The sequence below is a fragment of the Geotrypetes seraphini genome, chromosome 9 (assembly GCF_902459505.1).
Source record: "Geotrypetes seraphini chromosome 9, aGeoSer1.1, whole genome shotgun sequence".
NCBI lineage: Eukaryota > Metazoa > Chordata > Amphibia > Gymnophiona > Dermophiidae > Geotrypetes > Geotrypetes seraphini.
In genome coordinates this window covers 109,996,484-110,014,189 of record NC_047092.1, presented here as the reverse complement: position 1 = coordinate 110,014,189, position 17,706 = coordinate 109,996,484, and the positions used below count along the sequence as shown (strand labels likewise).

Here is a 17,706-nt window from a genome sequence, read left to right as displayed (position 1 = left end):
TGTGTGTAAAGTCCAAATTTGAAAAACTCGACCAAGCAACTTATCTTGTTAGTTGAGTGTTCTTCATTGTCGAAGTTTAAGCAATAAAATTTTCAAAACATTCCGTTCGCCAACGCGGCCAGCGTTTCGCGGGTATACTATACAACCGCTGCGTCAGGGCCATCGGAACATTCACACACACATCCTAACTGAAAAAATAAACAAACATTAGCACATACTCATTCCAAAACTCAAAAAATTCATATAAAAATTTTAAATAATTCACTACTCACATACGTATACTCAGTCAACGCTTTCCAAACAGAGATAAAATGGCTGCAACATTTGTTTTATAGGCTAAAGACGTCGCTAACGTGCTGACGTCATCTAAACATGACAGTGCACGTTTTGCTTCGCAAAACCAGCTCTTAATAAAAGTGTTGCCATTCAAATGACCTATTGAGGCCCCTAGGGCCACAAAGTATCTAATCTATTAATCCAGCGCTGTTCTTTTTGAGCCAGATAACGTCTGAAATCCCCTCCCCTACTCCCCGGAAAAAACTACGTCCAGAACCAGAATTTTTAGAGACCAAAAATCATGAGCCTGTTCTATACAATGTTTTGACAGAGGGGCCCCCAGGACTTTATTCTTAATATTGCTCTTGTGTTCGGTGAGCCTTATATTAAGCTTCCTAGAAGTCTGCCCTATATAAATCAGATCACAGGGACATTGTATAATGTATACGACTCCACAGGTTTTGCAATCAGAAACATGCTGCAGCATGTATATCCGTTTATCCTTCGGATTGCAAAACCTATCGGTACATATCATAAGTTTACACATTTGGCAGGAACCACATGATCTATGCCCTAGCTGGGTCCCATCACCATTAGAATTCACACTCAATAACTGTGAGGGACACAAAATCTCCTTAAGATTCCGAGTACGTCGGAATGCTATTCTCAGCTGACAATCTTTAAAAGTGTCAGAGGTCTGCAAAATCTCCCAGTGTCTCCTTAGAGACCGAACCACCTGATGATATTGGCTCGAATATGTCACCACACAAGTGATAAACTGACCACCTGAGCTCTGTGACTATTGGGGGTAAGCAAAATGTCTCTGTGGCTATACCTCGCTCTTTTATAGGCTGCCGACACAACCTTTGAGGGATAGCCACGAGCCAGAAATTTCTTTCTTAAAACATCGGCCTGTTTCTTAAAATCATCTAGTGTTGAACAGATCCGACGCGTCCGCAAAAATTGGGAGTAGGGTAGACTTTTTTTCAGAGCACTCGGATGAGCACTCCGATAATGTAAAGTGGAGTTACAATCAGTTGGTTTCGTATATACTATTGTGTGGAATTCACCATTCCTAATTTCCACTGACACATCCAAAAGGGCTAGAAGTATAGGTGAACTGAACCTTAGGATGGCATACATTCAAATATAAGAGAAATTCTTGCAATTTCTCCTGGCCCCCATCCCAAATCACAAAAATATCGTCAATGTATCTTGTCCAGAAGGTAACCCACTTAAAGAACTCACAACCATACACCCAATCACACTCAAACTTGTCCATAAAAAGATTGGCAACTGAAGGGGCCATCGTGATCCCCATAGCAATGCCCGACTTCTGATGGAATAGGTGGTCCTCGAACATAAAAAAACTGTCGCATAGAACCAGCTTTGCCAAAGCACAAATAAAGTCAGTTGGAACTTTGGGATTCAATCTTTTGTTTAAAGGTGTCATGAATAATTTGCAAAGCTTCCCCCTGAGGTATAATTGTATACAGGGAGCAGACATCAATAGTCACAAGAATGGAATGAGGCTCCAGCTTAACAGTCTCCAATTTTTGTAAAAAATGTGTGGTATCCTGAGTAAACGCAGTAGTTTGACAAACAAAATTTTGAAGAAATTTGTCAATATATATAGATAAGGCTTCCAAAAGAGCACCTCGGTTAGAAACAATCGGTCTACCCGGGGGAGACCTCAAAGACTTATGGATTTTCGGTAGTAGATAGAAAATCGGGATCTTCGGATGTAAAGTGTTCAGAAACCGAAATTCCTTCTTCGTCAAGTAACCTGCATCCAATGCCATTTTCGTTAGAGAATTAATTTTTTGCAGAAGATGATCAGTAGGGTCAAACGCAAGGACATCATAGTCTGAGCTAAATAGTTGTTTATGTGCCTCGTTGAGATAAAATTCTTTATTCAGTAGCACAATTGACCCTCCTTTATCTGCTTTCCTGATTATCAGGTTCTTATCGGACATCAATGATCGAATGGCATCTTTCTCAGCCTTACTGATGTTATAAAAAGTCTTCTCCTTAATTCTAGACTTATTTTTTAAAATGTCCGTTTCAACCAATTTATGGAATGTGGAAATCAACGGATCCACTGGGCCCGGCGGGACCCAGGTAGATTTAGGTGAAACAGTCGATTCCTCAACAACCTGTGTACTGGTATCATCATCAGCAAAGAACGCTTTAATTCTCAAAGTCCTATAGAATTTCTCTAAATCAATCCTGTTCTGAAACAAATCAACAGGGGTAGTGGGAACAAAAGATAAACCTTTTGAAAGTAGACTATATTCATCAGATGTAATACGATGCTGAGAGAGATTAATAATTTGCATTTCCTTAGGCTCCGATGTCGCATTCGGTCCGTTCACGGATACCGTTGACCTCGTTGGGAACGCGTCTGCGGACGTTGATATTGCCATCCTAAGGTTCAGTTCACCTATACTTCTAGCCCTTTTAAGATCCCCTTTCTGGATGTGTCAGTGGAAATTAGGAATGGTGAATTCCACACAATAGTATATACGAAACCAACTGATTGTAACTCCACTTTACATTATCGGAGTGCTCATCCGAGTGCTCTGAAAAAAAGTCTACCCTACTCCCAATTTTTGCGGACGCGTCGGATCTGTTCAACACTAGATGATTTTAAGAAACAGGCCGATGTTTTAAGAAAGAAATTTCTGGCTCGTGGCTATCCCTCAAAGGTTGTGTCGGCAGCCTATAAAAGAGCGAGGTATAGCCACAGAGACATTTTGCTTACCCCCAATAGTCACAGAGCTCAGGTGGTCAGTTTATCACTTGTGTGGTGACATATTCGAGCCAATGTCATCAGGTGGTTCGGTCTCTAAGGAGACACTGGGAGATTTTGCAGACCTCTGACACTTTTAAAGATTGTCAGCTGAGAATAGCATTCTGACGTACTCGGAATCTTAAGGAGATTTTGTGTCCCTCACAGTTATTGAGTGTGAATTCTAATGGTGATGGGACCCAGCTAGGGCATAGATCATGTGGTTCCTGCCAAATGTGTAAACTTATGATATGTACCGATAGGTTTTGCAATCCGAAGGATAAACGGATATACATGCTGCGGCATGTTTCTGATTGCAAAACCTGTGGAGTCGTATACATTATACAATGTCCCTGTGATCTGATTTATATAGGGCAGACTTCTAGGAAGCTTAATATAAGGCTCACCGAACACAAGAGCAATATTAAGAATAAAGTCCTGGGGGCCCCTCTGTCAAAACATTGTATAGAACAGGCTCATGATTTTTGGTCTCTAAAAATTCTGGTTCTGGACGTAGTTTTTCCGGGGAGTAGGGGAGGGGATTTCAGACGTTATCTGGCTCAAAAAGAACAGCGCTGGATTAATAGATTAGATACTTTGTGGCCTAGGGGCCTCAATAGGTCATTTGAATGGCAACACTTTTATTAAGAGCTGGTTTTGCGAAGCAAAACGTGCACTGTCATGTTTAGATGACGTCAGCACGTTAGCGACGTCTTTAGCCTATAAAACAAATGTTGCAGCCATTTTATCTCTGTTTGGAAAGCGTTGACTGAGTATACGTATGTGAGTAGTGAATTATTTAAAATTTTTATATGAATTTTTTGAGTTTTGGAATGAGTATGTGCTAATGTTTGTTTATTTTTTCAGTTAGGATGTGTGTGTGAATGTTCCGATGGCCCTGACGCAGCGGTTGTATAGTATACCCGCGAAACGCTGGCCGCGTTGGCGAACGGAATGTTTTGAAAATTTTATTGCTTAAACTTCGACAATGAAGAACACTCAACTAACAAGATAAGTTGCTTGGTCGAGTTTTTCATATTTGGACTTTACACACAGTAGTTGATATTGAGTACCCAGATTAATGTCATTAATTCTACAGCACTGAATGGTGTGGTGGATACTCTATTAAGTTTTAGTAGGTTAAATAATTAAAGAAGACGTTTGATAATATTAGATTTAGAAGCCAATGATTGGAGCAGGAGCATTTGTACTACGCAGATTCTCCCGGTTGATGACTGTGTTGCTATGCGTAGGCTCCATTTCTGAGGCTATATAGTTGTATGTCTAAAAAAGTTTAACAAAAAGCTTATAAAAATTATATAATAAAAGTTTGAGTATACTGAGGTGTATGGTCTGATAGAGTGGTATTCTACTCCTATTGCTTATGTTTGTGCAGCCACAGGCCAATCAGTTTCTGTATTTCTGCATAACTAGCAAACTTAAATCTTTCCCAATATCTTTAGGGCCTGATTCTCAAAACATATGTCCCAATTGCAGGTGGTGGTAAGCATCCTACCCTCATCTGGCAGCAAATTGGGAGTGCACATTTTTTTGGGGGTACAATATTTTAGGATGATACGATCAAATGTAAGAATTCAAGTGTTTTTAAATGTTCAATTGTTAAACATCATTTATTTTACTTGATTTTAAGATATGAAATGAATAAAGATTTTTTAAAAAAATTGTTTAAAGGAAGGCGTACATTGTAGGCGTCCGTAGCGCATGTACGAGGATGCGTAGGGACATTTAAGCATGCCCAAGGCAGAGTGTGGGCATGGTTTTGCCCAGAAGTGGCCTCAGGCTTGCTTAAGCATCCCTATGCATCTTTGTAGGTGCAAGACAGACATCTTAAATGTAGGCCTGCAACTGGCCTACATTTAAGGCATCTGTTCAGCAATATAAACGCAATTCACTTTAGGACGCTGATGCGTGATTAACACATGACTGGCATCCTAAAGAGAATAAGGCCCTTAGTTCTTATTCGGCTTTGATAGCAACCCAATAAATTTCATTATATCAATTTATTTACATATTATTAAATGAGTTTCCTTGTACTCACAGGTCCTGATTCTATAAAGGGCACCTAAGTCCCACCTAATGCTGAGCGGGACTTAGGCGTCTAGACTAAGTGGTTAATGAGCCATTTAAGGGTCTTAATGAGCGATAATTGGCACATGGACGTCCAAAGGATGTGGACGTTACTTTGTAGGCGCCTCCACAATTTCATGGACGCTCATTGAGAAAACTCACGCCTAATGGAATAGGTGTGGTCGGAATAGGTGTGGTCTGGGCAAGGCTTCAATATGGGTGTCCTTTGATTCATTTGCATAATGCTGAGTGACTAGGGTGTCCATCTCATGCCAGCTTGTAGGTGAATGAAAACTAGGTCTACTTTTCAGCATAGTTTGGGCTTCAGATAGACCTGAGTTCTATAGACGTTTGGACGTCTTTAATGCATTCTGCTAAATAGCTCTCTGGGTGTTTATTTTTGTTTTATTAAGCTCAAAATACATTTAATAAGGCACCACATAAACAGGGCACATCAAAACAAATATATTACATGCAAATCCTTCTATTTTTGTGGATAAACAGCAGTGCTATTTCCTAATTAGACAAAAAGATCCATTAACTGAAGCACAGCACATGAAAAACACAGCTTTATGTTTCTTGCTAAAAAGCTATCCTTTTTTTCTGACTAAACAGTGCTCCAATCGGCTCATTACTGAAAGCAAGGAAAGTACATGAAAAAAATATATAGATTGCATACATAACTACAAATTTCTCCATCCCCTTTACTTTACTTCCCCTTTTGTAACATACTTTGCAACAATAAATGTCAAACAAACTAATACATGGGAAAGAGAAACACAGTTATACAGTCACTTTAAAATAGTCAGAAAAGCATTAACTTTTCATTGGACAAGAATAGAACAAGGCACCGGAAACTAAAAATCAGAATATATTTGATCACAATATAATTTAGAAGTTATCAACCCTTCTCTGGTCTTCCTTCTTCTTCCCTCCCAATTTGGCGACTTTCTCCTTTACCCCTCCCTCCCTCTAATCAGGTGTGACATTTCTCCCCTGTGGGATGGAATCATGAATCTTATGGTTGTAGGAGGTTCAATGTTGTACTAACAGTTCCTTAATCACATTTCTAGGTAAATTGAATTTATGTTCAATAATCTTCGTACTTTGGCCTAGATTCACTAACCTTCCTGCTCCGTGGGCGATCCGATCCATGGCCGGGCGACTGTTCCACAACGCATCCTCATACAAATAGGGGTGATCGGAGGCATGCCCCACACTGATGACATGGATCGCTGCTGAGCGATCCTGACGCATGTGCAGACCATCTCCTTTGCCTGTAGATGGTCGGCGCATGTGCTTGCTGTCCATGAACAAAACTTTGCTTTTTTATTTCTTGACTTTTTTACTTGTGAGCCCATGGTTTTAACCCGCAGGTTTAAAGCAGGTTAAAACCACAGACTTGCACTGCAGGGAAGGGTGGCAGAGCAGGAGAATCGGGGCAGCAAAAGCAGGAGAGTCGGGGCGGCAGAGAACAGGGTTTTTTCAGGGCTGGGATTTCAGGGCAGTAGAGAGGACAGGACGTCGCTTCTTTTTTGATCGGCCAGCCCAGTTGGTGTTCCTGACTTAGTAAATTGAGTCCCTTCCTACTTTGCATGCCATTTCCCCTCATTTGCATGCATGGATCGGGTGCAGGAGGAAGGTTAGTGAATCGGATCGGGGGTCGGGACACGATTGGTGGGCTTAGTGAATTTAGCCCTTAGTTCTCTAGTTGTCATGCCCATAGGCAGCAGAATACTTTTTTGTCTGGGGGGGGAGGTCAAAAGCTCCATCCTCGATCCTGCCCAACCCACCCCCATAATAGTACTAAATATAGGAACACAAACTAAAAGTACTAATATACAAGAATGAAAACCTAAAATGCCAGACTCTACATGCAGTACAACACCAGAGAAAGAAAGAAATGCATGTCCTCTTATACAGTGCAAAATAAAGCCAACAAATGTAAATTCCAACACCAACATAATTCAGTCGCTAAAATGAAAATAAAATCATTGTCAGTGTTTTTCTGAGCAGCATTATTCACAGGAGAGCTATTCTGCCTGTGCCCCTAGATTCTTTATGTTTTTTGATCCATATGGTTCTTGTATATCCATGTAATGAATATTCTGGGCCATTGAGGAAGAAGTGTTTTTTGAAACATGGACTGGGTCAGGTCCAATACGCTTTACATCAAGAACCAACCTTTGGATTAAATTTTATTTTCTATTCGTTGTTTTTATTGTTGATTTTGAGACTTTTATACTTTTTATTGAATAAAACTCCTGCACCTTGTACATTTCCTGCAGTTTTGGTTTTGAGAATATTAAAAGGAACACAAGACCTTTGAGAACAAAATGCTAAAACATTTTGAAACTCACCAGACAGGATTTAACAAAGACATTGACTTCTCTCACATTACAAAACATAATTTTTATTGCTATGAAACCTTCATAATCGCCTTTCCTCGTCTCCCACTTTCTGCTCCACTCCCTCTTCCTGTAAGACTGTCATTTGAATACTTTGTTTTTCTCATATAGCTTTCGAAGATAATCCTTCTCTATTTCAGATCAGAGATAAGCAAATGAAACAGCTAACTATGTACTAGTTAGTTCAATAAGAAAAAGTATCACTTAGATTTTTTGTTTTTATTTTACTGTGGCTTAGTAAGGAAGAGAACAATGAAATGTTTTCTTAGAAAGGAAGCAGCATTACCTCTTGAGTAAGAAATTATATTCCCCATTGTTGGAGTATTGAGTATTCTCCTTATCCAGCCGTGATTCACTTCATATATGTCTGGCTGCTTCTGGGCCAGTTTGCAAATCTTTTGGCACAATCATCTTTAACATGACTGAATATGTCTTGCAGATTCTTCTGATGCAGACAGACTGGAGAGGTTCTTTGATTCTGAGGATGAGGAATTTGAAATTCTCTCTCTTTAAAACAAAAATCTAAAGCAGTAGCTGGACATAACTGTATAAGCAAGCAATCTGGGTGTGCAAAACAGAACTTTCGATCATATATCATGAGACCAAGCCTTGAATATATTCAGCATCCTGTGTGGCCTCAGCTGGAATGTTTGCCATTTTCAATCAGAAAACTTTGCTTTCTCAATCTTATCGTGCTGGATTTGTCAACACAAAATATTTGGACAGGCACAAATTTTACTCATAGACAAATCATAAGGTCCACTGGCATCCTATTAACAGAAGAAAATATTCCACTGGCATCCTATTAATAGAAGAAAATATTCATGTTTGACTTGTCCCACATTTTGCTTCTCAAGATTTAAAATGAAGTATATACTTTATTTTGATTATGTGGAAATGCTTCTGTCTTTATGGTCAAATAGAACCTGTGTATGATTCAGCACATCTATATATTTATATATATATAGGGTCACGGGCATAAAAAGAATTGGTAAGCACTGTTCTAGAGAAATACTTAACGGTATTTAGGGCTACCAATAAATTGGAGGTCCAGTATAATGCCCAGTCTCTCTCTGAACAAAGATTAGAGTGGGGTAGCTGGGAAAGCAAATTAAGGAGCTGTAAACCTGTGATATGGTATTGATTAAACTGATAAAGAAACTGATGACAGAAACCTGTGTTCTTTCTAAGTTTGGTGGCCTATGTGCGCATGAAACATTTTGTGCATATGTTTCCAGCCTGGACAATGTTTGCAATATAGCCTATGTTGTTAAAGACAATCAGTAAAACCTTTCTACGCCCAATTGGTAGGTATGTGTGTTCCCTTTCTAATCTAAGATGAGTTTAAGAATTACCAAGAAATATATAAGGCATCTTTAGAATCTGTACCTTCTTATCTCTGTGTGTGTGTGTGTATATATATATATATATATATATATATATAAAATTGCTGCAGGCCTGAAGGCAGTTGGAAGATTGTCCCAAAAATGAAATTGGAGAACATTGAGAATGGCAGAATAAAAAAACTGAAGGTCAAGAGGAAACATTTTTAACTGTTAAATTTCATTGTGGTTGATAGAAATGCTAAATATTACACATACCTTTATTTGACAAGTCTGTAAATGTATTTGTAATTAGTTCTCCGTTGAAAAATAGGATGAATTGACCATACAAGTGGGTGATGTTATCTGATGTTGCAGACATGGATAGCCAAGCTCAGAAAACCTAAGATTTTCTGAGCACACGCAGGACATCATGCACAGCACTATCTTACCAGTTCCCTCTAGTTTTAACCATTCACTCGCATGAACAGTGTTTCCCTCTTGATTGCTTTGTACATTTTCTAATTCTGTCCCTCCCCCCCTCCATGGTTGGTTTGTTTTTTAATACATTTTTTTCTTTAATTTAGAGTTTTGTCTTTTCAAACTGTTTAATATGCTAGGGGTAACTACTGCAAATATGAAACAGTTCAGGAGGATCCAAGATAGCCAATAGAAGGTAGTATTAAGTTGAGCTCTGAGCCAGAATTACATACTTGTGTTTGAACATACCTGATCAATGGTCAAGCAAAATGGGAGGTGAAGTCCTACCCTTAAGAACTTTCACTGCCTCGGTTTATAGAGGCCATGCTGGATTTCTTTTATACTCCATGCTGGAAACTTATCATTGTATAAGGGGCTAGCCAACCCAATTAAAGTCAAGACCTTATTCAGTCCTGAGGGTTGTTTATACCTTATAAGAGCAGGAGATATTGTAGTGGTCTCCCCAGGAAAGCATATGATGGCTTCTCTGCTTGATATGTCTCCTGAAGAGAGAGAGAGATTTTGTTAAGTTTTTGCCATTGTTTCGAATACAGCATTTTTTTGCTTGGGATTTGAGAAATATCACTGATGGTAGCAGATGGGGAGAATGTTGTGAGATAGCTGATGCTGATGAGAAGGAGAGGCACTTGTAGGACAGAAATTCTGCCTATCCAAAAAATACTATCAATTAGATCTCAGGTAATTATATTAAATTTAGTTTGGACTGTCACTGATTCTAGAACAGAGCTTCCTACATTGTAGGTCAAGACCCCAAATGAAGATACAAAACCTACTTTTGAGGTCATGATCGAGGTGAGCTCTCTATAGGTACATCATTATTATTCTGGTGGTCATATAATTTTATTTTGCTACAATAATGGGGTCATGGGCATAAAAAGAATTGGTAAGCACTGTTCTAGAGAAATACTTAACGGTATTTAGGGCTACCAATAAATTGGAGGTCCAGTATAATGCCCAGTCTCTCTCTGAACAAAGATTAGAATGGGGCAGCTGGGAAAGCAAATTAAGGAGCTGTAAACCTGTGATATGGTATTGATTAAACTGATAAAGAAACTGATGGCAGAAACCTGTGTTCTTTCTAAGTTTGGTGGCCTATGTGCGCATGAAACATTTTGTGCATAAGTTTCCAGCCTGGACGATGTTTGCAATATAGCCTATGTTGTTAAAGACAACCAGTAAAACCTTTCTACGCCCAATTGGTAGGTATGTGTGTTCCCTTTCTAATCTAAAATGAGTTTAAGAATTACCAAGAAATATATAAGGCATCTTTAGAATCTGTACCTTCTTATCTGTCAATGCAACTTTAAGAACCACTGCTCTAGAAGATGTATTGTGTGATTATTATTCATTTCTCTGAGTCAGATACTATTTTGTTTATTCAGACTGAAGACAAGTTGTGTTTGGCTCATTTTGTATTTGAGTCATTGTGTTGTGGACTAGCTAGCTTGTGATTTTTATGTTAATTTGCCTGATTTTTGCATGATTAATACTTTTTTTTTTATAAAACATGCTTTCTAGTGCAATATTTTACTGATCTCATACACCACCCATTTCCCCAATGTAAAGATGTACTTATCAGAAAGTTAAACCATTAGCATGCTAACACACATGTAGGATGCTCTTATAATCTTCTGAATTATACTTTATACTTCTGAATAAAGTAAGCAAGTGTACTTACAATTAGTAGGTTTTCTCAGAGGATGACCGCCTCTGGGCAGTTTCTTGGCTACAAAATGATGTAGAAAAATAGGCAAAGGTTTGGAGAGCAGGGATGAAGAAATCAGAACAGGTAGCCGGAGGCATAACACAGTAAGTGTGTCATTCTGGACAGACAGGTACTATTCCAGTGACTGCAAGCCATGCAGAATGAAGCCACTTTAGCTTTTGAATCCCTCTTACTTCAAAGGGCTCTGCTGCCCCCTTCAGTTTTTTCTTTCTGAATGCAAGCCTGAAGGAGTCTTACTGCTCTACTTCTTTATTTTTGTCGGTGTTACTTGGTCTCTTCACAGTCTTCTTGCTTCATTTCAGTGCTAAGAGAGTATAGCTCTGCCTGCACTGAACTACCAGATCCTCAACCCCCAACCCACACACGAAAAAGGCCACCAACTAGATGTCGCTGCATACATGTCCCAACACACTCACAATCCCGAAATCCACATCTCAAATGGGGCCTGGCACCCCTCCCTCTGGTCAGATCACTACAAATACACCTTTAACATCAATTGGGCTCAACGCAATAACAAGCAACCCCCTCCCAAAACCTCCTTCAAAACACGCCAAAAAATTGAACCCTCCACATTCTGGGACAAAGCAGACCCCGCAATCACCAATATAGCCCCCAACGAATTCATATCACAATGGCGTACTGTAAGCGAAACCATCCTGAATGAGCTAGCTCTTGAAAAATCAAAATCCAGAATCTGCAGACCGTCAGACAAATGGTTCGACACTGAACTTCTCCAACTAAAAAAGCTCTGCAGACAACTAGAAAGAGAATGGAAAAAAAAGAGCCTAGAACACACAAAAACAGCATGGAGAACTCAAATCAACCAATACAAGAACAAACTCAAGGAAAAACGGAAAGCCTACTACTCCAAAATGATAGGCACGGAAACCCTAGACACAAAAAAGCTATTCAATCTAGTAAAGAACCAAACCTCACCTAGCTGCACAAGGAAACCATCCACCGACAGCTATCCAACTAGCAGATCATTTCAAAAATAAGATCACCAAGATCAGAGCCGCATTCAACAATACTCACACCCACCTCGACAAGATAACAACAAACCCTTCAACAGGAGAAGCCATCGCCGCAGACAGAAGCTGGACAGTCTTCCCCGTATTACATTGGTCGGATATGAATCGACTCTACAAAAAATACAGCCAAGCTTCTTGCGACCTAAATAACTGCTCCACCTACCTGTTATCAAACTCCTCCACCACATTCAGAGCCAACCTCATGCTATGGATTCAAACCACATTAACAGAAGGTCAATTCCCTCAAGACCTTGGAGAGATCATAATCACCCCAATCATGAAAGACCACAAAGGCCCAATAGATAACCCCTCCAACTACAGACCAATCGCTTCAATACCAATATACGTTAAAATAATAGAAGGTCTAGTTGCACAATACCTCACCAACTACCTGGAAGACCATAACCTACTTCACCCCTCACAATCAGGATTTCGAACCAACCACAGCACAGAAACACTACTTGTAACACTACTAGACACAGCTCGACAGCAAATTAGCAAAGGCAAAAAGATGATGCTAATCCAACTTGACCTCTCCACAGCATTTGATCTGGTCGACCACTCCATACTGCTACAGATACTTGACGCCATTGGGATCTCAGGCAAGGTCTACAATTGGTTCCAAGGATTCCTCAAATCAAGAACCTACAGAGTAAAGTCCAATAATATCAAATCAGAACCATGGTCCAACCCATGGGGAGGTCCACAAGGATCACCTCTATCACCTACGCTCTTCAACCTCTTTATTTCCTCCCATGGAGCCACTTTAGATAACTTAAATGTTACATCCTTCAGCTACGCAGACGACATCACCATACTCCTCCCCTTCGACCCATCAGAGCCCACCACTACAGCAAAACTGGAAATAACCCTAGATGCAGTGGAAAAATGGATGGTAGACCACAAACTGAAACTAAACAGATAAAACAAAATTCCTTCTGCTTGAAAAGGCCAAAACTCCCACCATTACAGAACTGAAAATTAAAAACACCAAATACCCAATACAGCCCGAACTCAAACTCCTAGGAGTAACGATAGACAGATGCTGCACAATGCAGTCCCAAATCAATAAAATATCCCAGAAAGCTTTTTTAATTATGAGAAATCTACGTAAAATAAGAAAATTATTTGACCCAGCACAATTCAGGCTAATTGTCCAATCCCTAGTCTTAGGTCTACCGGACTATTGCAATTCCCTCTATCTACCTTGTCCTGCCAACATGATAAAACAACTTCAGACTATACAAAACATTGCCCTCAGACTGATCTACTCCCTGAGAAAATATGATCATATTACAACTGCCTTCCTAGACTCTCACTGGCTACCTATGCAAGCACGAATTCAGTTCAAATTCTACTGTCTATTATTCAAAGCATGAAACGGCTCCGCCCCCCCTATCTAAACAACCGCCTAAACCAGATCCTCACCTCAAGACAAAGAAGAACTCCGTACCCTTTTGCCTTCCTTCCACTCAAGGGCACTCAGTGCAAAAAGATTTTTGATAACCTTCTGGCGACGCAAGCAGCAAAACTTAACCACTCCATCTCCAACCTGTTGACGGCAACGGGCAACTTCAAAACTTTTCGAAAAGAAATCAAAACCCTACTTTTCAAAAAATTTATCCAGATATCTTAACCCAACCCTTCCCCGTCCTCCTAGATAAATTCTCCCTCAAAACCTCCATTTAAATAATCTCTTCCTCCCCAAAACACCAACCAAGTATTCAGATCCCTGAAATGTAACGTAATCTTATTTGTACTCTAATTGTAATCTATTTGTTATATCACACAGTAACGTACAGTCAATTTAATATCCAATTTGCAAGTTCTTCCGGAATTAATCTAGGTACCTCTCCTCCCTTGTAACCAAACCCCCCCCCCCCCCAAAACTGTTGTAACTTCACTGGAAATGTCCAGTTAGCTCTTTTGTAATCCGCCTTGAACTGCAAGGTATAGGCGGAATAAAAGTCCCTAATGTAATGTAACCCTTGTGGTAGCTGTTGGCCAGCTTGCAGAAGCGTTTTTGGAGCTCAGGGCCATTCCCTTGTAGTACTGCTTGCCTACTGCATTGCAGGGGCTTGAGTGAAGGCTGTTAGGCACCTGTAGGGGGCTCAGTTGGGTTTCGCAGCTGAGTTTCGCCTACCGTGTTCACAGGGGTTGGAGGCTCTGTCAGAATGGCAGCCCGAAGATTCAACGCTGGAAGAATATTCAGTTCTGAGGCAGTGATTTCTTCTCACAGATCCCCAGCTACCTTTGGAGTTGAGGCAGGTGGCAGCACATTGCCAGCACAGGTCACAGTGAATAAGGCTTTTACAGCCTATGAGGAAAATCGGGGTAGGGTAGGGGTGGAGGGTGTAACTGTCAGCATAGCTATTGCTAACAATCAGCATTTTCAGTTGGCATAACTAATGTCAGCAAAGGCCTATGGGAAATTATATCAATCTGACTCTGGAATGTTGATGCAGAATTCTGTGCTCCTGCACAGAATTCACATACATTAATCATCCAGCCAGACTGGATTGTTTATCAAGAAGATAGGCTGCTTGAATGGGACAAAAAAGCCAGAGACTAATACCATCTACCATGCCTGCAAGTATCACACCCTCCTTATCAATTAAACTAACCATTGTTTCAAACAGTTTACAAATTCTAAACAGAAAGATACTGGGACATACAATAGTTTCTATATTCAGAATAAGATTCCAAGCTATAAAAGCCTCCTCTCTGCAACACACTTGTATCTCTATCTCTGTCTATCTCTCTGTCTATCCTTCTCTTTATCTATGGAACCCGAAGCTTAGACCATCACCCCATCCCCCTTTCTCAATCTCTCTCTGGATTTTCCTGGAACTTCAGGCCTCTGTCTCTTTGTCTCTGAACTCTGTAAGGCAGGGAAACTACTTTGCTCTCCTTAATTGTAATGCTTAATAGTAATACTTTTCTGTAAGACTATTTCTATAATATATTCTTTATGCAATCATTCTGGCTGTGCTTCTTAATTGAGTCTACTTCCTGGTGAATCTTCAGTGAGGGAACTGAACCTGGGACCTGTTTGTAAGGGCGCCTCTCACGTAATCCCTACAACCATACATTGTGGGGGCCACACACTAACAATCCTTACATTTTGGGGGCTTGTCTCGGTCCTTCCTGATGATTTCATCTGGGTAAGTAGAATTCAATTTTATTTTTTCTTGTAGGCACTGTGCAATAGGATTATTGGCTGCCTAAGACAAGGTGAGAGATGGTATTTTCCACTCAAAAGACCTTGTGCAGTATAGACAGAGTGAGATAGAAATCAAAAGACCTTGGAAAACCCTTAGACGTTAGACAGGATGACACACTGGTGAAAAGTTCCAGTAATATTTTGGGTTTTATACTTGGTGAGATTTTACTTATCAATAGACTTTGCATTTTTGATTGATAGAGTGAGATAGAAATCAAAAGACCTTCTGGAACCCTTAAATTGTTTTAGACTGGATGACACATTTGTGAAAAGTTCCAGTAATATTTTGGGTTTTATATTTGGTGAGATTTTACTATCAAAAGTCTTTGTAGTTTACCTGTTCCAGTTTGCATTTTATGCTTTGCTATTATAGGCTTGCTAGAGTGTTGCATGTAAGAATATTTGAGCTGCTCTGCAGAAAAGCATGGTCCAAAATTAAAACAGTCACTCAAATAAGACACGCCACATCTGTACTAATATCTTTTACTTTTTTACCTTGTGCTTTTAATTCTATTTCTTGTCAGTCTCTGCCCTGGTGAAAGGCCCAGTGCACACTGGACTGGAACTGGCAGCTGGCATCTCTCCTCTTCTAACAGACTTCTTATATTTTTTCCTGCTAAACTTCTGCCTGTAAATTTCAGGTAGTAACCTTTGCATTTAAAGTGTGGGCATAAGTGTATTATTTATGCCAATGACTCTTGCCTAAGACGCTTTACCTCATTTTTTTTCCATCTATTAACTAAAGTCTCCCTCCTTCATCAGTGGGAGCATTTCAATCTCAAAGGCTACACACAGACAGGGATGAGCAAGGCCCATGTATCAAGGCAGACTGCAGCCTCAAATATGAACCCTTCCATAGCAAAGCAGCAGATGAATCCAGACTAGTGGGTATAGCTCACATCGACCAGCAGGTGGAGATAGAGAACTGATTAACAGTTGGCCTTAAAGCCTGGTGTTCCTTCTGTTGATTCAGTTTTGCTCTATCTCCCAGCAGGGACTGAGCTAGCCCTCTAGCTCCTGGATTCTGGCTGCTGCCGGAGATATTGGTGTTCGGTGGACTTCCTCTGTTGAGACTCAGTCTCTTCAGTAGGACAGGGGTGCCTGGCTGAGTGGTGCCGGCTTTAGGAGTTACACCTGGGCCCTCCCAGGTCCCTGCTCCACCCTCCCCTCCGTGTGATTGAGGGGTTTGTTTGTCCTGCAGGAGTCTTCTTTCTTCATTCCAGTAAAAAAAAAAAAAAAGAGTCGACTTCCTGTCTAGTGCTGAGCTTTGCAATCTTTGCATTTGCTTTCAGTACACTTACCAGCTGTGTCCTGGTGTCTGAGATCGCGGGTGCAAATTGGTGAGTGTTTTCCCTGCCTCGTGGCTTGGGTGTCGCGTTCCCGAGTGTAGGGGTGGTTGGGGGCGGAGTCGGCAGTCGGCGGCATTCGCCGCGTGTGAAAAAAAAAAAAAAAAAAAAAGCCGGGCTGGAACGCGGGATGGCAACGGAGGCCGGTCAGCGGTGTTCGCGCTGTGGAACGCGCAGAACACCGTCGGGCCTGTGCTCTGCCGAGTGTGAGGCTGCACCGGCAGAAGATGCCTTTTTGCAGGCTTGTGAGCTTGCTATTGCCCGGGTCAGGGAGGCAAGGGAAATGTCCCCAGCACGCGAGGGTGAGTCAGAGCTGCGGGGCTCTTCCATGGCAGTGGGGAGTTCGGCGGCGATGGGGGAGTCGGGAGCACCAGCGGAAGTCGCGGCCCCGCTCCCCGGCACGGATCAGGGCGGTTCAGCGGCCCGTCCGTTTGGTTCTTTTTCGCCGGAATTTGTTATGCTGCTGCACCGGGCATTTTTGTTAGAGGGTGCGCAGCCCGCCCCGCCGGTGCCGGTGGTCGATGTGTCCCTTCCGGTGCCCTCGACGTCGGCTGTGGTGACTGGTGAGACAGGCAGACCGGCTGAGGGCACGGTGGGGTCGCCGGGGCGGTCGCTGGTAGCAAAGAAGCGCAGGCTCGCAACCGCGGTAGCAGAAGATATTCTGCCTAGATCCCCTTTTTCTCTTCCGGAATCGTTGGAGGAGGGGGAGGTCCTGGATTGGGATGCAGTGGATCCCCCGGGTCAAGACGTGGATGACCCGTCCGCTCTACGTTTGTTTCATAGAGAAGAACTTTCTTCCTTAATTTCGAAGGCTTTACAGGGGCTGAATATTTCTCAGGCAGATACTGCGGTATCAGGTAATCCCCTGATGGCAGGTACACGTAGACCACCTAAGTCTTTTCCGGTGCATGAAGCCATGCAAGAGCTGATCTCGGCGCAATGGGATACGCCAGAAGCCAGTTTAAGAGTGGCAAAAGCCATGCGGCTCTTGTAT

General features: G+C 41.3%; 1 protein-coding gene across 10 annotated transcripts in view; it reads left to right on the top strand.

The window, feature by feature from the left end:
- Positions 1-8,728, top strand: part of ATG4B (autophagy related 4B cysteine peptidase) — a 669,563-nt gene extending 660,835 nt beyond the window's left edge. For all 10 annotated transcript variants that reach the window (XM_033957652.1, XM_033957647.1, XM_033957650.1 and 7 more), the window contains one exon: positions 8,003-8,728. In XM_033957652.1, coding sequence (XP_033813543.1) covers positions 8,003-8,076 — 74 coding nt within the window. In that variant the 3' untranslated portion in view covers positions 8,077-8,728. The remainder of the gene's footprint in view (positions 1-8,002) is intronic.
- The last annotated feature ends 8,978 nt before the right edge of the window (positions 8,729-17,706 follow it).